General features: G+C 44.9%; 2 protein-coding genes across 6 annotated transcripts in view; both read left to right on the top strand.

Moving 5' to 3' along the window:
* Positions 1-19,455, top strand: part of LOC119779417 (netrin-G2-like) — a 35,757-nt gene extending 16,302 nt beyond the window's left edge. The window contains exons 4-14 of one of the 3 annotated variants that reach the window (XM_038279064.1): positions 287-432; positions 536-774; positions 3,384-3,556; positions 3,645-3,668; positions 6,752-8,374; positions 9,568-9,618; positions 9,686-9,760; positions 17,427-17,594; positions 18,854-18,997; positions 19,086-19,172; positions 19,259-19,455. In XM_038279064.1, coding sequence (XP_038134992.1) covers positions 287-432; positions 536-774; positions 3,384-3,556; positions 3,645-3,668; positions 6,752-8,374; positions 9,568-9,618; positions 9,686-9,760; positions 17,427-17,594; positions 18,854-18,997; positions 19,086-19,172; positions 19,259-19,389 — 2,861 coding nt within the window. In that variant the 3' untranslated portion in view covers positions 19,390-19,455. Of the gene's footprint in view, positions 1-286; positions 433-535; positions 775-3,383; positions 3,557-3,644; positions 3,669-6,751; positions 8,375-9,567; positions 9,619-9,685; positions 9,761-17,426; positions 17,595-18,853; positions 18,998-19,085; positions 19,173-19,258 lie in introns of those variants that run through there. The other 2 variants (XM_038279067.1, XM_038279065.1) reach the window with 2 other exon arrangements.
* LOC119779418 lies at positions 11,658-15,511 on the top strand. 3 transcript variants are annotated; one of them, XM_038279068.1, is made up of 2 exons: positions 11,658-12,003; positions 13,524-15,511. In XM_038279068.1, the coding sequence occupies exons 1-2, from the start codon at positions 11,747-11,749 to the stop codon at positions 14,335-14,337; spliced, it is 1,071 nt and encodes a 356-aa protein (XP_038134996.1). In that variant the 5' UTR covers positions 11,658-11,746; the 3' UTR covers positions 14,338-15,511. The 3 variants fall into 3 exon arrangements, with proteins under 3 accessions (XP_038134996.1, XP_038134998.1, XP_038134997.1); XM_038279070.1 differs by lacking the exon at positions 11,658-12,003 and adding an exon at positions 12,447-12,653 and having other exon boundaries at positions 13,440-15,511; XM_038279069.1 differs by lacking the exon at positions 11,658-12,003 and adding an exon at positions 12,667-12,727 and having other exon boundaries at positions 12,818-15,511.
* Positions 19,456-20,579: the final 1,124 nt, after the last annotated feature.

Here is a 20,579-nt window from a genome sequence, read left to right as displayed (position 1 = left end):
AGGGGACACCTGGACCACATCTGGTCCCTCTGAGGGCGAGGGTAGAAGCAGAAAGTTGTTTATTCAACAGAAACCAGCACATTTAAACCAGGAGGTCCTGAGAAATTACAGCAGCTCCGAACCTCTTCACATGTTCATATAACATTAAAAAAACACAGATGGTTAACCTAGAAATCAGCCGGAAACACCTGAAGGATCAGTGTTGGTTCATCCGAGGTTTCTCATCCAAGCTTCATGCTGCAACACAGAGCTACAATCATTGAAAGTGGTGCTTTTTGTCCTGCAGGTGTGACATGGCAGCCGTATCAGTACTACGCTGACGACTGCCTGGAGTCCTTTGGCATGTCGCCTAAACAGGTCTCTGACTTAGCACCAACAAACCTCACCCGGGTTATCTGCACTGAGAAGTACTCCCGCTGGGTTGGGGCCAAGGTGAGTAACTAAATCTGCAACTGGTCTCTCTGGGGAAACTTCTAAAGGACTCTTTGAACGCTCTGCTGATTGATGTCACTGTTTGTAACAAAAACTGCTCCAGGAGGAGAAGAATGTGGTGTTTGAGGTGCGTGCTCGGTTCAGCGTGTTCGCTGGTCCAAAGCTTATCAACATGGATGCCCTTTACACCCGGATGGAGACCATGAAGGGTCTCAGAGACTTCTTTACCTTCTCCAACCTGCGGCTGCGACTCCTCCGCCCTGCATTGGGAGGAACCTACGTCCAGAGCGACAACCTTCTGAAGTACTTCTACGCCATCTCTAACATTGACATACCTGCCAGGTGAACCAAGTCAGCAGTTCTTGACACGTTCAATCATCCCATCAACAGAATCCAACCATGACTAGTGTCGTAGGGAAAAAGTATTCAACTATTCACCCCAGTTAAATAAACAGAGATTGATGGATTTTACTCAGTCGGCACTTTTATTCATATCTTTTCAAGGCGACATTTTGAACGTTGTCTGCAGAACAGCTGGTCCTCAACACATCAGGTGGACTACTGATGTGTTAATTAACCAATCAGAGGGGATTATTCTGCCCCTTTATTCTGATTGTTGAAGCTTTTCCTGGTTCCTTCCAGATGAGCTCAGATCACTTTCTTTTGATGTCTTTAAGCCCCGCCTCCTCCTGCTGAAGGATGGAAGGATGGCTGAGAAGGTTCCCCATCAGGGTCTCCAGGCACCTTGGTCCCTCTGTAAAGCTGTCTCAAAGGGGAAAAGGTCTTGTAGGTCATTTTAATGTGTCACCTGTCAGTCCCAGTCTGGCCAGAGGTCAGAGGTCAGGCCCGTTCTGTGGTCCAGGAAAGGGTCGACCCGTCATGAGCTCATGGGGAGGAAAACTGAGAGTCAAAGTTACCAACATGCTGAATTTAAGGAGCTGAGGGAAGGAAAGATCAGATGTTATCTTACTTATGAACTGTTCCAGATGGATTAATAAACAGCATCTATATGGATCCTTATTAGTTTAGCTTTGCTGTTTTTCTCTTTTTTTTCTTCTTTCCACCCTTTTCTTCATCAGAACAAATAAAATATGTTCTGTTGAAGAAAAACCATAAAGTTTCAGTCAATTTAATCTCCAGATATATCTGAGCTATGGATCAATTGAGAATAGATCATTTTAAAGTCTCCACCATTCATCTTAATGTAGGAATTAAATCCTGTTATGGGGTGGGGGGTGGGTTCTAAGGTTAAAAAATTTGCCTTTTATCTCCCAGTAGAAAGCATTATCCTACATTTAAATCCATTAAGTAGGTTTAGGTTTTACTCTTTTCAAACAAACTTCTTTTAAATGTGCCAAAACTTATTATTTCACTCTATCAGGAAAGGTTGCCACTTTGAATCAAATCCTCAGGATTTTATTATCCATTTTTTGAAAATCTATAATTTTAGCTAATGAACTGATAGTTTTTTATTTAGAAAAATCGAATTCAGATCTAAATTAAACATAACTTCAGATTTTATTCTTTTGTATTATATTATTTATTGTTTTTCCTCCATAAGTTGCTTTTTTGTTTACATTTTCATAAGTCAGAGCAACCATCACCTTTTCTCTGTCTTAGTCAGAACCTCAGACATTCATGGCACAGGGACAAAGCAACATCCCACTAAATCCTGCAGAGATGAAGCTAATCTCTCCGAGTGGCTGCTGTGGAAATAGAGGACCCAGGATTCAGACAGACATACAGTATATCTCAAAAAAATATGCAGTGAATAGTGAAAGTAGTAGTAAAATGGCTCATTTTACTACTACTGTGTCAGACCATGTTTGGACCCTTTTCTCTCTCTGGATTTGCCAAAGTTTTCATCTCCAGGTCCGTCCATAACATTATGTATGGAGTCAGAAAGGGGTCAAAATGTTTGTAAACGTATAAACTGTCAGGATTTTACAAAGTTCAGACCCAAATGCAGAAAACCGAACAGAGAGACCAGGGGAAAGGTGTAACGGGTTTTATTAAAGAGGTAAAACAGAGGGAGAAGTGTTGCTCTGAACACTGCTCAACCGGAACTGTAAAGTGAGGGAAAGACACAGCGGTTAGTTCAGGCTCAGTGGGGAATTTGACTCGTGAACTTGGAGAAGAGGATTTGGTTGCTGACTCACGTTTCCAGAGAAGTTGTTGAATCGTTGACTCCAGTCTGTGTGCCGTGGTTCCAGTGTTTGTCTGATTCAGTGGAAGGCGGAACAGGGTTTACCCAGAATGCGGTTGTTAGTAGGTGAACGGAGAAACTGACTGTCACTCAGATTTCCTGCGGTACTTGAACGGGTCGTAGTGGAGATTAATCCCTTTCTCAGTGCGAAGCTCAAACGATCTCTTGGTGAAAGTGGATCCAAACCTCCTGTTTGAATCCCAGCTGAGTTTGTAGCTCAGGTGATCCTTCCAGGGAGAGAAGGTCCGAAAAATCCAGTTTGCAGGATGACTTCCTGCCGACAGGCAAAGACAAAAACATAGTTAAACTCAGGTTGACAAAAACTCAGTTTGACTCAGCAAAACTCAGCTTGGCTAGAGTTGGTGTGTGAGGAGGCGGACCAGAACCAGGCGCCTCCTGGTGGATGAAGGGAGACAAACACAGAAACACAAAAACAGGAGTCCTGACATAAGTCTTAGTTAAAAACTGAAAGAATAAAAGTTGAAATAGAAAAATATAAGTTGGGATTGAATGTCTAATTTTTAATTTATAATCTGAGAAACTAAAAAAGGAAGAAAAATAAAAAGAAACTGGATCATCTTTTTATTCTGGTTCTCAGGCGGTATTGGATCATGGAACACACACCTGATCAGATGTGGCTGTCTAGGGCTCGCCTTTAGAGAAAAGATGTTCTGAAGATCCAGCAGGTTTGGGTTGTGGTCAGTCTGTCTTCGATCTTGATGGCTCCTGGTTGTCTCGTCCGCAGGTGTAAATGTAACCTGCACGCCTCTCAGTGCGTGATGCGGGATGCAACGCTGCAGTGTGACTGCGAGCACAACACAGGTGGACAGGACTGCCAGCGCTGTAAAGGAGGCTTCAGATCCCGCAGCTGGAAACCAGGATCATACCTGCCCCTGCCCAGAGGCACTGCTAACACCTGTATGACCCCCCCCCACACACACACACACAGACCCTTAGATACACAAAGTCGACCAGAAATCCATGGATACCTTTGTGTCTTTTACAGGTGAGGCGCCTGTGAGCCGAGTCAGTAAGTAACATCCTGTTTCCTCACCTGTCTGCTTCACTGTCAGTGTTGCATTATTTGTCCACCTCCTGTTTTCAGCCATCCTGAGGACATCCATCTGTTCTTGTTGATGTTTAGTCAGAGCAGCTAAACTTGTTTGACTTTGGCTTAAAGCTTAATGAGGCTTCATCCAACCATCACATGTCTGACTTCAATGCAGAAGGAGAACAGAGCCCTGATGGCTGCCAGTAGATGGCGCCGTTTGCTCTGCTGAACACAGGACCTTAAAGAACCAGAAAAACTGCACACACTTTTCAAAAATCCCCTTCTTGCTTCTCTGATGACTTCACAACATCTCAGTGTTCATAAAAACTCTTTTTTTTTCACACATGAAGGTGGTGATTGCAGTGATTTAAGACCTCTGGAAGATGTAACAGTGACAGAAGTCAGATGATAGATGACACAGATCACCCAGTGATAGGTGGAGGTTTTAGAAAGCAGGTAACAACAGCTGGAAGCTCAACCCTCTGGATAAACAACGAGTCTGGATTTATCCAGCAGAGTTCAGCTTCTGTTCCAAAAACATTAGAGGTCAGAACAGATCTCTGCAAAACAGACTGGAACTTTATCCACATCTTCTATGAAAGCGATCTACTGCAGCTGCTGCTGAGCCTCAACCGAACCCCAGTTCAAGTCAATGACACGGAGAGGAAACATTTTCACATGATTAAAATCCAAACCGTGAGCCACTTGGTTCCTCTGGGATCACAGGCAGCTGGAATATAGATGTTTCAGGTGGAACATGGAGCTCCTTTCCAAAATCCAGCCATTGTGGAATGTTCATCCTGCTGGGGTTGCTTCAGAGTCGGGTTCCTAGCTGTCCCTTTAAGTCAGAACAGACCCATAATTAAAAAATAACAGGCAGCATAATTTCAGCCTCAAATGTTTTAACATTCTTTAAAAACCAGAACGAAGTGCAAACATGTCCTGATCTTGGCGCTGATGACTTGTGTTATTGTTAATTTCATTCACCCGCTTGGCTCCGCCCAGTTTCTCATCACCATTCATCTGTGTCACCTGCTCCAGCCTCTATTTAACCTGCCTGCTCCCAGTCATCAGTGCCAGATTATTCGAGCCCTTGGTGAGAGTCTCTGAGCCTGCCTGTTCCCGTTCTGATCGGTTTGTCTGACCTATCTTTGGACTTCTGTTGAATTCTACCTTTTTAAAAACCTGGAACTGCTTCCTGACTCCGACCTGGATTTCCCATGGGGACCTCTTCGGATCTCTGATGTTCTGGCCTAGACTCCTTAGCACCTTCTTGACACCGGCTTTAGCTTCGTCCTCTGGATTGTCCTGCCTTCTTCCGTCTGCTTGGATCTGATCTCCTGCCTGTTCTTTAGTCTCTAAGGCTTCAGCTTCTGGGACTCTCTGGGCAGCGTTTGCTGCGTCTTGTCGGCAGCCGACCACTGGAGTCCACCTCATCCTCTGGGCTCGTACTAAACTTTAAGACCAGAGGTTCCTGCCTTAGACACCGCACTATTCACTGCATATTTTTTGAGATATCATACTTTATGAATCCTGGGTCCTCTGTTCTGAGCCCTGAAATAAAATTGATGAAGGTGACAGATGATGCTTGGCCAGGAGGTTCCTTATTTACAGGCAAGTCTACGTCAGAGTGGAGACTGCAGACATTTACTGGTAGTTTTGGCTCCTTGATCTTTCTGTGTCGTAAGGGTTAGGTTTTTGGGTTAGGTTTTGAATTAAAGTATTGACTGAAGGACTGGAGTGGACATGTCCCCACCATCTTTGGCATGGAGGGGACAGTCCCCACCAATAATTTCAGCTTTTTCCCCCTTTCTGCTGATTTACTTCAGCCAACAGTAACTGGGGTTTGGTGCAGCTAACTGTGTTCAGAGCCTTTTCAGTCTGTGTTTTTTCCTCGCTCTCCCGCTGCTCTCCAGTCCCAGTTCTCTGTGAAATATCATGGAATCTGTTGCTTTGGGACATAATATTGGTTGGGGTTGTTATTCATTCATAAATAATGCACTAAAGGCAGACATCTGTCTATAATTACAAATATAACTGTACTGTGGTTCTCTTGTTTTCTCAACAATAAGAAAGCATTCAAAAATAGATGTTTGAGCTCATTTTTGTAAAATATAAACCCTATTGAAAGCGTTCGGGTTGAGTAGCTGTAGGTCCACTAGCCTCCAACCTTAGGGCGCCCCCAACAACTTTTATTGCAAAGTTACAACTTTGCTCATAGTTGAATCTTACTTATTTACCTAAGTATCTAAAATTTACTGTCCAACATCTCCTTAAGTTAATGTTTTGAAGTACTCACTTTGGAAAATGCTTTTAAAAGCACTCAAGAATTCAAGATACATAATAAATGTTCTAGTATCAGAACATTTCTGTATATATTTCAGAGTAATTTTGAAGAAACTGTAACTTTCAGAAACCACCTGATGTATTGATGCGTAGAACCACGTGTTATAGATTCTACACCACCTAGAGAGAACTGCAGCATAAAAATGCCACAAAAAATGACAGCTATTCAGATTATTTCTTATTTAATAAAAAGCTGAGAATAAAGCAAAGTCTTAACTCACTCACTATGGAATAGAGGTTTAAGGATGAATCTATTAGAAACTATAACTCTAACTTGGCCTCATGTCAACAACTAATAATATCTGCTCTGAGATTCTCTCATCTGTGGAAAGTTAGAAGTAACCCTTGATGGAAATGAACACTGATGAAACTTAAACACATTAAAAGGCTGAGGTTAAACCACGCCTTTGATGTTTTTAGTGTACAAAACCAGTCCTAGTTGTGAGCCCTTATGGTTCATGGTGGGATATGTTCACATAGAAGCCCAGCCCTTAGCTGTAAATCCCTTAATTGTTGTGTTTCCCATGCGTTTCTGATCCAAAGGTCCATTCTGGTGCTAAATGAAGCTATGGAGAGCAGCATTGAGCCTTAGCATGGCCGACCCATTCCCTCTAAATATAGACTTAATGGAAAGCTACCAGTTCAATGTTCTGCAGATTTGTAGAATTTGTGGAGAACAAAGTCACTAAAGAGTCGTAACTCTTCTTCTCTGACAGCGGCTGGTGACTCAGCAGTATCTGATGGACCATCTGCTGCATCAGATGGAATGAGTGACACTCCTACTAATACAACTACTACTATTACTACTTTGTCTGCTTACACTGAGAGTTCTACCCGTTCCACTGTCACTGACAGCAGGACCAAGACTGATATAAACACTGCTGTTTGGACATCACCCATACTAACTGACGACATTTTTACTGATGGCCCGACGCAAAGTATCACCTCTGGTCCCTCTGCCACTACAGATGGTATTATTCCTATGTTCTATTATTCACTGACTACTGATACAACCATGGGAGGTGTTCTTACCTCAGCAGATGCAGCCACTAAGCCACAGAGTATCACTTCTACAGGTACAACTACTGTCACTTATAGTGCTGCTGATATCACTTTACTTGGTAGTACTAGCAGTATACCCATGTCTGACATGAGCAGTACTGCATACTACACCAGTACTACAAATTCAGCTGATACTACATTGAACACTCGTACTGTAGCTTCTGCTGCTGTAAGCAGTGGTTCTAGTTCTGGTTGGGAATCATTTGATTCAAGTAGTGTAACAGGATCTTTAGCAGACATTTCATTAATCAGTACACCACCGGGGGAAATCTCCAACACTCCCAGTCTAACCAGTAAGAACTCAACAATCTCAACCAGGAGCAGACAGTCTGGGTTTGACCCCACTTCAGACTTCTCTGGGCCTGGTAAGGCTTACTTGGTGACCAGTGTCATCCCACCTTCTGTTGGTGCAGTGTCATCAACCAGGGCCCAGAATCCAGCAACCATTCAAGAAACCACTCCACCCAGTGAAAAGGTTGCTCCTGGAAATACTCTGTCAACTGGGTCTATTCCAACTACTTGGGAAGGAGATGCCCCGCCTTCAGAAGCAGCAGACACATCAGATATACCTGATAGAGAAAAAAACCCTAGTCTCCTTCCTCTTGTTGTACCTCCTGAGAAAAGTTCTCTTTATACACCTGCAGCAATATTCCCACCTTCAGATATTCCACCAGCTACCCTTTCATCAGAAACTGTTGCATCCTCCTCTGGAGTACTCCCCGGAGTAGAACCTTCGCCTTCTTTAGAAAAAGTGTCAACCTCTCAAGCCTCTGAGAGTTCAGTAGTTGTATTTTCCTATTTAGCTCCAACTATACGTGTTTCTGATGTACCATCTCCTAATACAGCTTCTGCAGATATACCACCTCCAAATGACCCCAAGGTGACCCCTGTCCAAGCATTTCCTCTAGTTCCTACACAATTACCTCCCCAAAAAGTAGATCCCTCTAGAACTCCTGACCCTTTAATGGATGCAGCTCCCCTCCCCCCAGCTGCACCTGATGCCCCGGCTCCTGATACTAATGTAGAGTCACTACCTTCCTCTGGGAGAGATTTGGAATTAAAACCAACTTTGGAAACTGCGGATCAGTCTAAACCAACTACCAATATAGATTCTGGCGAATCAAGACAAACTCCAGCTTCTAGTTCTGGACAAGTGTCTGATGGTGACCCGTCAGCCAAGCCAGGAGGACCGGCTTCTCAGAGGGAGCGATTTGGAGAACCACTGCCTGAGAAAAAGGATTCTATGGAAGAAAGGAAAGGTGGAACCGTGAAGAAAGGTATAAAACACTGAGCGTGGCTGATTGCAATAAATAACGGTTTTATATTATGGCTAGAACTGATCAGAAATATGATGCGTATCAAAAGATTTTACCAGTCAAATAAAGTTTTCCTCATAAAGAGCTAAAGTATCTGTCAGCTCATGACTTTACCTGTTGAAGTATGTGGTTATTATGGCTTTGCAAAGAACGACAGGGATATTAGCCTGTTTTATCCAAGTTTATTATTATATATTATATGATTCCAAGTCTCTTATTTTGTAGTCAGAAATAAAGTACTTCCTGATTGGACATTTAAAGTCTTTAAAAGAAAAATGATCAAAGAAAACATTCTGAGCCATAGCATAGCAGATAAACCTTTAGCTGCTAATGATGCTAGCTCTGATCAGGGACGGGTCTTCCTTTCATTCTTTTTTACAAAGATTTCACAATAGTTTGTGTTTCTTGGGAGGCAGGCAGAAAAGTGACTAAAATATATATGTTATCAGTACAATCTGGTGAAGATTGCATTGCAATAAATGCTGCATTAACCTGTTAGCTGGCCTCAGCAAAATTCCTGAAAAAGCATAAATTCAATCAGCTTTAAGAGTCTAGGCTGCCAAATAAAGCCTTTTTTGGTAACAGGAGCCTTTTTTGAAAGCAAGAGGCTGCAGATTTGAAGCACCGAACATCCTGCAGACGTCTGAACAGGAGCTCACAAATATTTGATGAAGTTATTCAGTCAAAGTGATTCTACTTTTACCCGATTCCACATATTTATAGGTTTTATTCTAATGAAAAGCTAGATGGTGCCACCTAGGGGCTAAAAATGCATAGCTATTTATCAAAGTCGAGATTTCTATATTGCAAACATATATATAGGTTCCTCTAATCAATTGTAGGTAGTGAAAGATTTACACCTTTTTTAAGACTGAGGGGTCTGGATTATTTTTGAACTAAAAGACGTTCCTTAAAATATTGTTTATTATCCTACCATGTTAATACTTTTCAGGAAAAGGGCCGTCTTAGAAAGAGACATGTCTTAGACATCCCCTGGTGTTTATAAAGAACTTAAAAAAGCATTTACTATATGGTAAAGCTTTAGTGGAAGGTGTTTAGAACTAAATTTGCTGATCTACCATATTAAAAATAATGAATCCCATAAAGGTTAACACCTCTAACAAAAGTTGTGTCTTCTGTTCACATTCTGATAGAGGGAAGCAACTGGAAAGGCAAAGTGGAAGACAAGAGTCGTGGGAAGAAAGGTAACGATTGCAGAAACTGATGGGGGGGTCAAAGGTCATGGTCTCACCTCTCATTCTGCATTTTAAGGAACCCAGAAGATTCTGATCCCAGGAGGACCTAAGTCCACTCAGCTCTCTAAAATCATGTATGTCAACTTCCAGGGTAAGACTGGTTTCCAGCACTGAGTCTGCATCCCGTCCGTTCCTGAGAATTTGCTTAGCAACCACAGAGCTCTCTCAGTAGATTTTAGATGTGGTTTGAGCATTAATGTTTAGAAATCCCAAGAAAACCACAACATGATCGTAGCGATTATGAAAATAAGCTCTAGAGGCTAAAAGAGGCTTACAGAGGCTACGGCTTAAAAAGGGTTACAGAGGCTAAGGCTTACAGAGCCTATGGCTTACAGAGGTTTACAGAGTCTATGGCTTACAGAGGCTACGGCTTACAGAGGCTACGGCTTACAGAGGCTACGGCTTACAGAGGTTTACAGAGTCTACGGCTTACAGAGGCTATGGCTTACAGAGGCTATGGCTTACAGAGTCTACGGCTTACAGAGGCTATGGCTTACAGAGGCTATGGCTTACAGAGGCTATGGCTTACAGAGTCTACGGCTTACAGAGGCTATGGCTTACAGAGGCTACGGCTTACAGAGGCTACGGCTTACAGTGACTACGGCTTACAGAGTCTACGGCTTACAGTGACTACGGCTTACAGAGGCTACGGCTTACAGAGGCTACGGCTTACAGAGGCTACGGCTTACAGTGACTACGGCTTACAGAGGCTACGGCTTACAGAGGCTACGGCTTACAGAGGCTACGGCTTACAGTGACTACGGCTTACAGAGTCTACGGCTTACAGTGGCTACGGCTTACAGAGGCTACGGCTTACAGAGGCTACGGCTTACAGTGACTACGGCTTACAGAGGCTACGGCTTACAGAGGCTACGGCTTACAGAGGCTACGGCTTACAGTGACTACGGCTTACAGAGGCTACGGCTTACAGAGGCTACGGCTTACAGAGGCTACGGCTTACAGTGACTACGGCTTACAGAGGCTACGGCTTACAGAGGCTACGGCTTACAGTCACTACGGCTTACAGAGGCTACGGCTTACAGAGGCTACGGCTTACAGAGGCTACGGCTTACAGTGACTACAGCTTACAGAGGCTCTGGCTTACAGAGGCTACGGCTTACAGAGGCTAAGGCTTACAGAGCCTATGGCTTACAGAGGCTACGGCTTACAGAGCCTATGGCTTACAGAGGCTACAGATTATAGAGGTTTACAGAGGCTTTGGCTTACAGAGGCTATGGCTTAAAAATGGGTTACAGAGGCTAAGGCTTACAGAGCCTATGGCTTACAGAGGTTTACAGAGTCTACGGCTTACAGAGGCTACGGCTTACAGAGGCTACGGCTTACAGAGGCTACGGCTTACAGAGGCTACGGCTTACAGAGCCTATGGCTTACAGAGGTTTACAGAGTCTACGGCTTACAGAGGCTACGGCTTACAGAGGCTACGGCTTACAGTGACTACGGCTTACAGAGGCTACGGCTTACAGTGACTACGGCTTACAGAGGCTACGGCTTACAGAGGCTACGGCTTACAGAGCCTATGGCTTACAGAGGTTTACAGAGTCTACGGCTTACAGAGGCTACGGCTTACAGAGGCTACGGCTTACAGTGACTACGGCTTACAGAGGCTACGGCTTACAGTGACTACGGCTTACAGAGGCTACGGCTTACAGAGGCTACGGCTTACAGTGACTACGGCTTACAGAGGCTACGGCTTACAGAGGCTACGGCTTACAGTGACTTCGGCTTACAGAGGCTACGGCTTACAGAGGCTACGGCTTACAGAGGCTACGGCTTACAGTGACTACAGCTTACAGAGGCTCTGGCTTACAGAGGCTACGGCTTACAGAGGCTAAGGCTTACAGAGCCTATGGCTTACAGAGGCTACGGCTTACAGAGCCTATGGCTTAAAGAGGCTACAGATTATAGAGGTTTACAGAGGCTTTGGCTTACAGAGGCTTACAGAGGCTATGGCTTAAAAAGGGTTACAGAGGCTACGGCTTACAGAGCCTATGGCTTACAGAGGCTAAAGATTACAGAGGCTTACAGAGGCTTTGGCTTACAGAGGCTTACAGAGCCTATGGCTTACAGAGGCTACGGCTTACAGAGCCTATGGCTTTCAGAGGCTAAAGATTACAGAGGCTTACAGAGGTTTTGGCTTACAGAGGCTAAAGATTACAGAGGCTTACAGAGGCTTTGGCTTACAGAGCCTATGGCTTACAGAGGCTATGGCTTACAGAGCCTATGGCTTACAGAGCCTATGGCTTACAGAGGCTATGGCTTACAGAGCCTATGGCTTACAGAGGCTATGGCTTACAGAGGCTATGGCTTACAGAGGCTACGGCTTACAGAGGCTACGGCTTACAGTGACTACGGCTTACAGAGTCTACGGCTTACAGTGACTACGGCTTACAGAGGCTACGGCTTACAGAGGCTACGGCTTACAGAGGCTACGGCTTACAGAGGCTACGGCTTACAGTGACTACGGCTTACAGAGGCTACGGCTTACAGAGGCTACGGCTTACAGAGGCTACGGCTTACAGTGACTACGGCTTACAGAGTCTACGGCTTACAGTGGCTACGGCTTACAGAGGCTACGGCTTACAGAGGCTACGGCTTACAGTGACTACGGCTTACAGAGGCTACGGCTTACAGAGGCTACGGCTTACAGTGACTACGGCTTACAGAGGCTACGGCTTACAGAGGCTACGGCTTACAGAGGCTACGGCTTACAGTGACTACGGCTTACAGATGCTACGGCTTACAGAGGCTAAGGCTTACAGTCGCTACGGCTTACAGAGGCTACGGCTTACAGAGGCTACGGCTTACAGAGGCTACGGCTTACAGTGACTACAGCTTACAGAGGCTCTGGCTTACAGAGGCTACGGCTTACAGAGGCTAAGGCTTACAGAGCCTATGGCTTACAGAGGCTACGGCTTACAGAGCCTATGGCTTACAGAGGCTACAGATTATAGAGGTTTACAGAGGCTTTGGCTTAAAGAGGCTATGGCTTAAAAAGGGTTACAGAGGCTAAGGCTTACAGAGCCTATGGCTTACAGAGGTTTACAGAGTCTACGGCTTACAGAGGCTACGGCTTACAGAGGCTACGGCTTACAGAGGCTACGGCTTACAGAGGCTACGGCTTACAGAGCCTATGGCTTACAGAGGTTTACAGAGTCTACGGCTTACAGAGGCTACGGCTTACAGAGGCTACGGCTTACAGTGACTACGGCTTACAGAGGCTACGGCTTACAGTGACTACGGCTTACAGAGGCTACGGCTTACAGAGGCTACGGCTTACAGTGACTACGGCTTACAGAGGCTACGGCTTACAGAGGCTACGGCTTACAGAGGCTACGGCTTACAGAGCCTATGGCTTACAGAGGTTTACAGAGTCTACGGCTTACAGAGGCTACGGCTTACAGAGGCTACGGCTTACAGTGACTACGGCTTACAGAGGCTACGGCTTACAGTGACTACGGCTTACAGAGGCTACGGCTTACAGAGGCTACGGCTTACAGTGACTACGGCTTACAGAGGCTACGGCTTACAGAGGCTACGGCTTACAGTGACTACGGCTTACAGAGGCTACGGCTTACAGAGGCTACGGCTTACAGAGGCTACGGCTTACAGTGACTACAGCTTACAGAGGCTCTGGCTTACAGAGGCTACGGCTTACAGAGGCTAAGGCTTACAGAGCCTATGGCTTACAGAGGCTACGGCTTACAGAGCCTATGGCTTACAGAGGCTACAGATTATAGAGGTTTACAGAGGCTTTGGCTTACAGAGGCTTACAGAGGCTATGGCTTAAAAAGGGTTACAGAGGCTAAGGCTTACAGAGCCTATGGCTTACAGAGGCTAAAGATTACAGAGGCTTACAGAGGCTTTGGCTTACAGAGGCTTACAGAGCCTATGGCTTACAGAGGCTACGGCTTACAGAGCCTATGGCTTTCAGAGGCTAAAGATTACAGAGGCTTACAGAGGCTTTGGCTTACAGAGGCTAAAGATTACAGAGGCTTACAGAGGCTTTGGCTTACAGAGGCTAAAGATTACAGAGGCTTACAGAGGCTTTGGCTTACAGAGGCTTACAGAGCCTATGGCTTACAGAGCCTATGGCTTACAGAGGCTATGGCTTACAGAGCCTATGGCTTACAGAGGCTATGGCTTACAGAGCCTATGGCTTACAGAGGCTATGGCTTACAGAGGCTATGGCTTACAGAGCCTATGGCTTACAGAGGCTATGGCTTACAGAGGCTATGGCTTACAGAGGCTATGGCTTACAGAGGCTATGGCTTACAGAGCCTATGGCTTACAGAGCCTATGGCTTACAGAGGCTATGGCTTACAGAGCCTATGGCTTACAGAGGCTATGGCTTACAGAGCCTATGGCTTACAGAGGCTATGGCTTACAGAGCCTCTGGCTTACAGAGCCTATGGCTTACAGAGGTTATGGCTTACAGAGCCTATGGCTTACAGAGGCTATGGCTTACAGAGGCTAAAGATTACAGAGGCTTACAGAGGCTTTGGCTTACAGAGGCTTACAGAGCCTGTGGCTTACAGAGCCTATGGCTTACAGAGGCTAAAGATTACAGAGGCTTACAGAGGCTACAGCTTACAGAGGCTTACAGAGGCTACTGCTTACAGAGGCTTACAGAGGCTAAGACTTAAATAGGCTTGCAGAGGCTACAGTTTACAGAGGATATGGCTCACAGAGGCTTACTGAGGTTACTGCTTACAGAGGCTACAGCTTACAGAGGCTTTGGGTTAAAGAGGCTATGGCTTACAGAGGCTAAGACTTAAATAGGCTTGCAGAGGCTACGGCTTAGAGAGGCTTACAGAGTCTACAGCTTATAGAGGCTATGGCTGAAAGAGGCTATGGCTGAAAGAGACTTACAGAGACTACAGCTTACAGAGGCTTAAATAGGATACAACTTACAGAGGCTACAGCTTAAAGAGGCCACAGCTTACATAGGATACTGCTTACAGAGGCTACAGCCTACAGAGGCTACGGCTTACAGAGGCTTACAGAGGCTACAGCCTACAGAGACTACGGCTTACAGAGGCTTACAAATGCTACGGTATACAGAGACTACGGCTTACAGAGGCTTACAGAGGCTACAGCATACAGAGACTACGGCTTACAGAGGCTTACATAGGATACTGCTTACAGAGGGTTACAGAGGCTACGGCTTACAGAGGCTACCACTTACAGAGGCTACAGCCTACATAGGATACTGCTTACAGGGGCTACAGCCTACAGAGGCTAACTTGGAAGGAATGAAGGAGCAAGATCGGATAAGTCCGTCAGATAAACAGGGTGCTGGACGAGGATGGCTGTGCTATAGCGACGTCCACCAGGGAGACAGAGCTTCAGAGGTAACGGATGACTAGAGCTGGCCTCTAGGCTAGCTGCGGGAGATGGAAGGAGGACAGCTGACGATCAGAGAAGCAGGCACTGCAGACAGAGCGGCTAAGAGAGAAGGCATGTACTGGCCGGTGGCGATGGAGGTAGGACTACAGAAACAGTCCTTCTAGGGCTAAAATAAAGCAGCTTCTATTTAAGCCATCCACTAACTTCTACAGAGCTTTCCATCTTACTCCTTTTTTAATATTTTACATCACTTTCTCTATCTTCCATTTCGATTTATAAAGTTTGCCTCCGTTGCCTCCTCACTAAAGCTGGCAAATTCATGATCTCCTAATTTTAGATTGCAATTCAATTAATTTGATTAAGTTTATTTCTATAATGCCAATTCACAGCACATGTCATCTCAATGCACTTTACAGTTCACTAGATCATCCAGTCAGATTGATTCAGTTTTCTATCTAAGAAAAACAATTCCACTAATTGACTCTTCAGCAATCCCTCACACTAAGCATGCTTGTAGCGACAGTGGAGAGGAAAAACTCCCTTTGAACAGGAAGAAACCTCCAGCAGAACCAGGCTCAGTGTGAGCGGCCATCTGCTGAGGCCCACTGGGGTTCAAGGAGACAGAAGCAGAGATAGAAAAAGAAGCATAGATACAAAAGGCAACTGTCAACCAGCTCCACAGGCGGCCCCGTCCAGGAAACACACAGCCAGGCAGACGAGCTCCGAGCCAGCTCCCATGTCAGAGGATGAAGAGAGCACATCCAGTTAGTCACAGTCAGAGAAACAGGACTACACTGGAAAACAGGCCAAGCTCCAACATCTAGAAACAAAGGTGTTGATGGCAGCAGCACAGCTGATATTTCTCTCCAGGATGGAGTCACAGCCAAACAGGAACAGACCAGATGAAGCTACTATGAGAAAAAGCAGAGAGAGCAGAACGTTAGAGATTGAACTAACAGATTCTGCAGAGTGGGAGAATAGAGATAGAATGAAGCAGAATGATGAAAAAGGGGTCCCTATGTCCTCCAGCAGTCTAAGCCTATAGCAGCAGAACTATAGAGATAGCTCAGGATAACCTGAGCCACTCTAACTAGAAGCTTTATCAGAAAGGAAAGTTTTAAGCCTAGCCTTAAAAGTAGACAGGGTGTCTGCCTCACGGACTAAAACTGGTAGTTGGTTCCACAGGAGAGGAGCCTGATAACTAAAAGATCTGCCTCCCATTCTACTTTTAGAAATTCTAGGAACCACTAGTAAACCTGCAGATTGAGAGCGAAGTGCTCTGTTAGGAACATAAGGAACAATCAGATCTCTGATATCAGATGGAGCTTGGCCATTTAAGGCTTTATATGTGAGAAGGAGGATTTTAAATTCTATTCTGGATTTAACAGGAAGCCAATGAAGAGAAGCCAGGATAGGAGAGATATGATCTCTCTTTTTCATTTTCATTAGAACTCTGGCTGCAGCATTTTGGATCAGCTGAAGGCTTTTAACTACAGTTTGTGGACTTCCTGATAGGAAAGAATTACAGTTATCTTTCAGTCATCAATGCTCACATTCAACGACACACAGGAGCTCTTTCAAGCTGGGCACCATTTCATCCACAACATCTGTCCCATTAACCAGGAATCAGAATCAGAAATACTTTTTGTCATTACATCACTCCATCTGTAATAGAGTGACTAAGGGACCAGCTTGATATAACACTATTTGATACAATATATATAATCAGGGGGTCCCGCTCCATCTCGCCATCAGTTTGGGGGTCCTTGGCCTAGAAAACATTGAAGACCCCTGCCTTATATGATGCATTCATCAGCTTCCAGCTTTGTTGGAGCCCAATCATTCTAGAATGAAAAAGTCCATCTAAGCAGATAAATGATGTTTCTGGGTTTTATTTCTATCCTCCATTAATCTGCAGTGATGGGGATGCAGGCTGCATTCAATGACTCTGATCTGGAACTTGGTCATTAAAGCACTCAGCAATCATTTGCTGCCATATTCAGCCTTTGTCTTTCCTGCCACCGCCATTTTTGATTTTTATTTAGACTTTTTTCCTATTTCAATTCAATTCAGTTATTTCTATAGCACCAATTCACAACACCTGTCATCCCAAGTTCAGTTACGGTTCACCAGATCATAGAGAAATACGGCACTCTGCCTCCTGCTTTCTTGTTTCTGATTGGTCCGAGAGCTTAAACCCGCCCTTTATACAGATTCATGATCAGTTCAAGCTGGATGAGTTAGCGAGTTGATAAGCAGCTTGGTGGTACGGCTGATAGCCATTATTATAGACTGGTTAAACTGGACAGACTAGGAGGAATCCCAGTAGGTTGGGCTTCGTGGTACTGGCCTCAGCTGTAGCTCTTCTAACGTGTTTCTATCTCCATCAGACTGCGAGTGTAACGGTCACTCCAATCGCTGCAGCTACATCGACTTCATCAACGTGGTAACCTGTTTGAGCTGCAAACACAACACTCGAGGCCAGAGCTGTCAGTATTGTCGCCTTGGTTACTACAGAAACACCTCGCTGCCAATGGACGACGACAACATCTGTGTGGGTTAGTGGGTCGAAAACCATGAACGAACTGCAGCGTCCGTCTCACCGTCAGCTGTCTGATCTCTCTAGGGAAATGTTGACCTTTTTATTTAAATTCAATTCAGTTTATTTCTATAGCGCCAGCATGTCATCTCAGGTCCCTTTTCAGAGACGATTCAACCAGTTCGTCTAGTCAGATCTATTCAAAGTTTTCTATTTAAGGAAAACCAGCTGATTGCATCAACTGATTGACTCTACAGCAATCCCTCACAGCAAGTCGCTTAGACTTACACATCATTTATTGGCATTTCTAAATGGAGTGTACACAAAGCAAAACTTCGTTTAGCATATCCTTCATGACAGTAAATGAGCAGCAGCTTAGCAGTGAAATGAACATTTCCATCCATAAAGTGAAGCAGTGATCAAATGTAATCAGTGTGTAAACATATGGAAGTTTAGAGCATTAATATCTATGGTGCAAATCTGCAGTATTTAGATTTGGTGTTATCAGGCTATTCTTGTTCTTAGAAATGAAGGCTATTCCATGTGAGAAATTGCTAGGATATTGAAGATTTCCTACAACGGTGTGTACTACTCCCTTCAGAGGAGCACAAACGGGCTCTAACCAGACTCGAAAAAGAAGTGGGAATTGCACAACTGAACAAGAAGATAAGTACATTAGAGTCTCTAGTTTGAGAAACAGACGCCTCACAGGTCCCCATCTGGCATCTTTATTAAATAGTACCCGCAGGAGCCTGTTTGTGCTCCTCTGAAGGGAGTAGTACACACCGTTGTAGGAAATCTTCAATTTCTTAGCAATTTCTCGCATGGAATAGCCTTCATTTCTAAGAACAAGAATAGCTAATGGCCATTTTAGCATTTAATGAACCCACAAATGTGATGCTCCAGAAACTCAATCTGCTCAAAGGAAGGTCAGTTTTGCAGCTTCAAACCAGACATTTGCAGCTAGAATAGTCATTTACCATAAATAAATAAATAAATATATATATATATATATATATATATATATATATATATATATATATATATATATATATATATGCGATGAAGATGGCAATGATGGTGGATTATGAAGATGGTGAAGATGATGATGATGATGTGTGTTAATTTATATCATGTAACAGTCTTATATTTACATTTGATCACCGCTGCACTTGATAGCTGTACTGAACAAAATGTCTTTTTGTACTCTCTCTGTACAAATGAAGTGACAATGAGGTCTGTCTAAGTCTAAGTCTGAGTCTAAGTGTGTGTTTCCAGACTGTAACTGTGACCCAGATGGCAGCTCTTCTCCTCATTGCTCTGATTCTGGTTTCTGTCGCTGTAAACCTGGAGCCACAGGGAGGCGCTGTGATTCCTGTCTTTCTGGTTTCACCTGGCGGGGAGGTGGAACTGGATGCACAGGTATGATTAGTCTGACCTTACCTGACCCACCTAATTAGATCAACTCCTGATATTATATGATTGTCCATAAATAAGTATTTGTTCTCAGACAACGTATGTGACACGGAACGTCTCTGTCAGAACGGTGGAACCTGCGTTGATTTCCAGCGCTGCGTCTGTCCAAATAACTCCACAGGTAAAGAGACAACAATACAATGACACAGCTCAGGTGTTATGGGCGGAGTCTGATCAGTCCAACTGTGTGATGTCGTGGGTGTGCAGGTCAGCTTTGCGAGCAGAGTGTCTGTAAGGAGAAGAGTGGCTGCATCATAAAGGCTGAGGGCTCCTCCTCCTGCATGACATCACAGCTTTACCTGGTGACCTTCAGTTTTATCAGCTACACTTTCAGCTGACCATGCCCCCTTCACCAACCATGACATCAGCAGTACAATAAGGGCAATAAAGATAAATGATCCAAATGAAGGGTTTACTGAGTCTTTATTCTAACTGAAGACTAAAGCGGAGACTGTTCCAATCATCAAAAGGTCCGATCACACAGAACTACCTAATCCTCCCTGCATTACCCAGAATCCTCCCTGCATTACCCAGAATCCTCTCTGCATTACCCAGAATCCTCCCTGCATTACCCAGAATCCTCCCTGCATTACCCAGAATCCTCCCTGCATTACCCAGAATCCTCTCTGCATTACCCAGAATCCTCCCTGCATTACCCAGAATCCTCCCTGCATTACCCAGAATCCTCCCTGCATTACCCAGAATCCTCCCTGCATTACCCAGAATCCTCTCTGCATCACCCAGAATCCTCCCTGCATTACCCAGAATCCTCCCTGCATTACCCAGAATCCTCTCTGCATTACCCAGAATCCTCCCTGCATTACCCAGAATCCTCCCTGCATTACCCAGAATCCTCCCTGCATTACCCAGAATCCTCTCTGCATTACCCAGAATCCTCCCTGCATTACCCAGAATCCTCCCTGCATTACCCAGAATCCTCCCTGCATTACCCAGAATCCTCCCTGCATTACCCAGAATCCTCCATGCATGACCCAGAATCCTCTCTGCATTACCCAGAATCCCCCCTGCATTACCCAGAATCCTCCCTGCATCACCCAGAATCCTCCATGCATGACCCAGAATCCTCTCTGCATTACCCAGAATCCTCCCTGCATTACCCAGAATCCTCCATGCATGACCCAGAATCCTCTCTGCATTACCCAGAATCCTCTCTGCATCACCCAGAATCCCTACTGCATTACCCAGAATCCTCACTACATAACCCAGAATCCTCCCTGCATTACCCAGAATCCTCTCTGCATCACCCAGAATCCCTACTGCATTACCCAGAATCCTCCCTGCATTACCCAGAATCCTCCCTGCATTACCCAGAATCATCCCTGCATTACCCAGAATCCTCCCTGCATTACCCAGAATCCTCCCTGCATTACCCAGAATCCTCCCTGCATTACCCAGAATCCTCTCTGCATTACCCAGAATCCTCCCTGCATCACCCAGAATCCTCTCTGCATTACCCAGAATCCTCCCTGCATTACCCAGAATCCTCCCTGCATTACCCAGAATCCTC

This window comes from Cyprinodon tularosa, unplaced genomic scaffold (assembly GCF_016077235.1).
Source record: "Cyprinodon tularosa strain WSP-4 unplaced genomic scaffold, ASM1607723v1 ctg1470, whole genome shotgun sequence".
Lineage (NCBI taxonomy): Eukaryota > Metazoa > Chordata > Actinopteri > Cyprinodontiformes > Cyprinodontidae > Cyprinodon > Cyprinodon tularosa.
The sequence above is the reverse complement of the archived record's forward strand: the minus strand, read 5'-3'. Positions and strand labels throughout refer to the sequence as shown.

What these genes read in the sequence shown, in the direction of transcription:
- LOC119779418 (XM_038279068.1), top strand. Translation starts at nt 11,747, where the DNA reads ATGGCTTACAGAGGCTACGGCTTACAGAGCCTATGGCTTTCAGAGGCT. An exon ending in AGAGGCTATGGCTTACAGAG is followed by an intron (nt 12,004 to 13,523) that starts GCTACGGCTTAC and finishes TGGCTTACAGAG; the next exon opens with GCTAAAGATTACAGAGGCTT.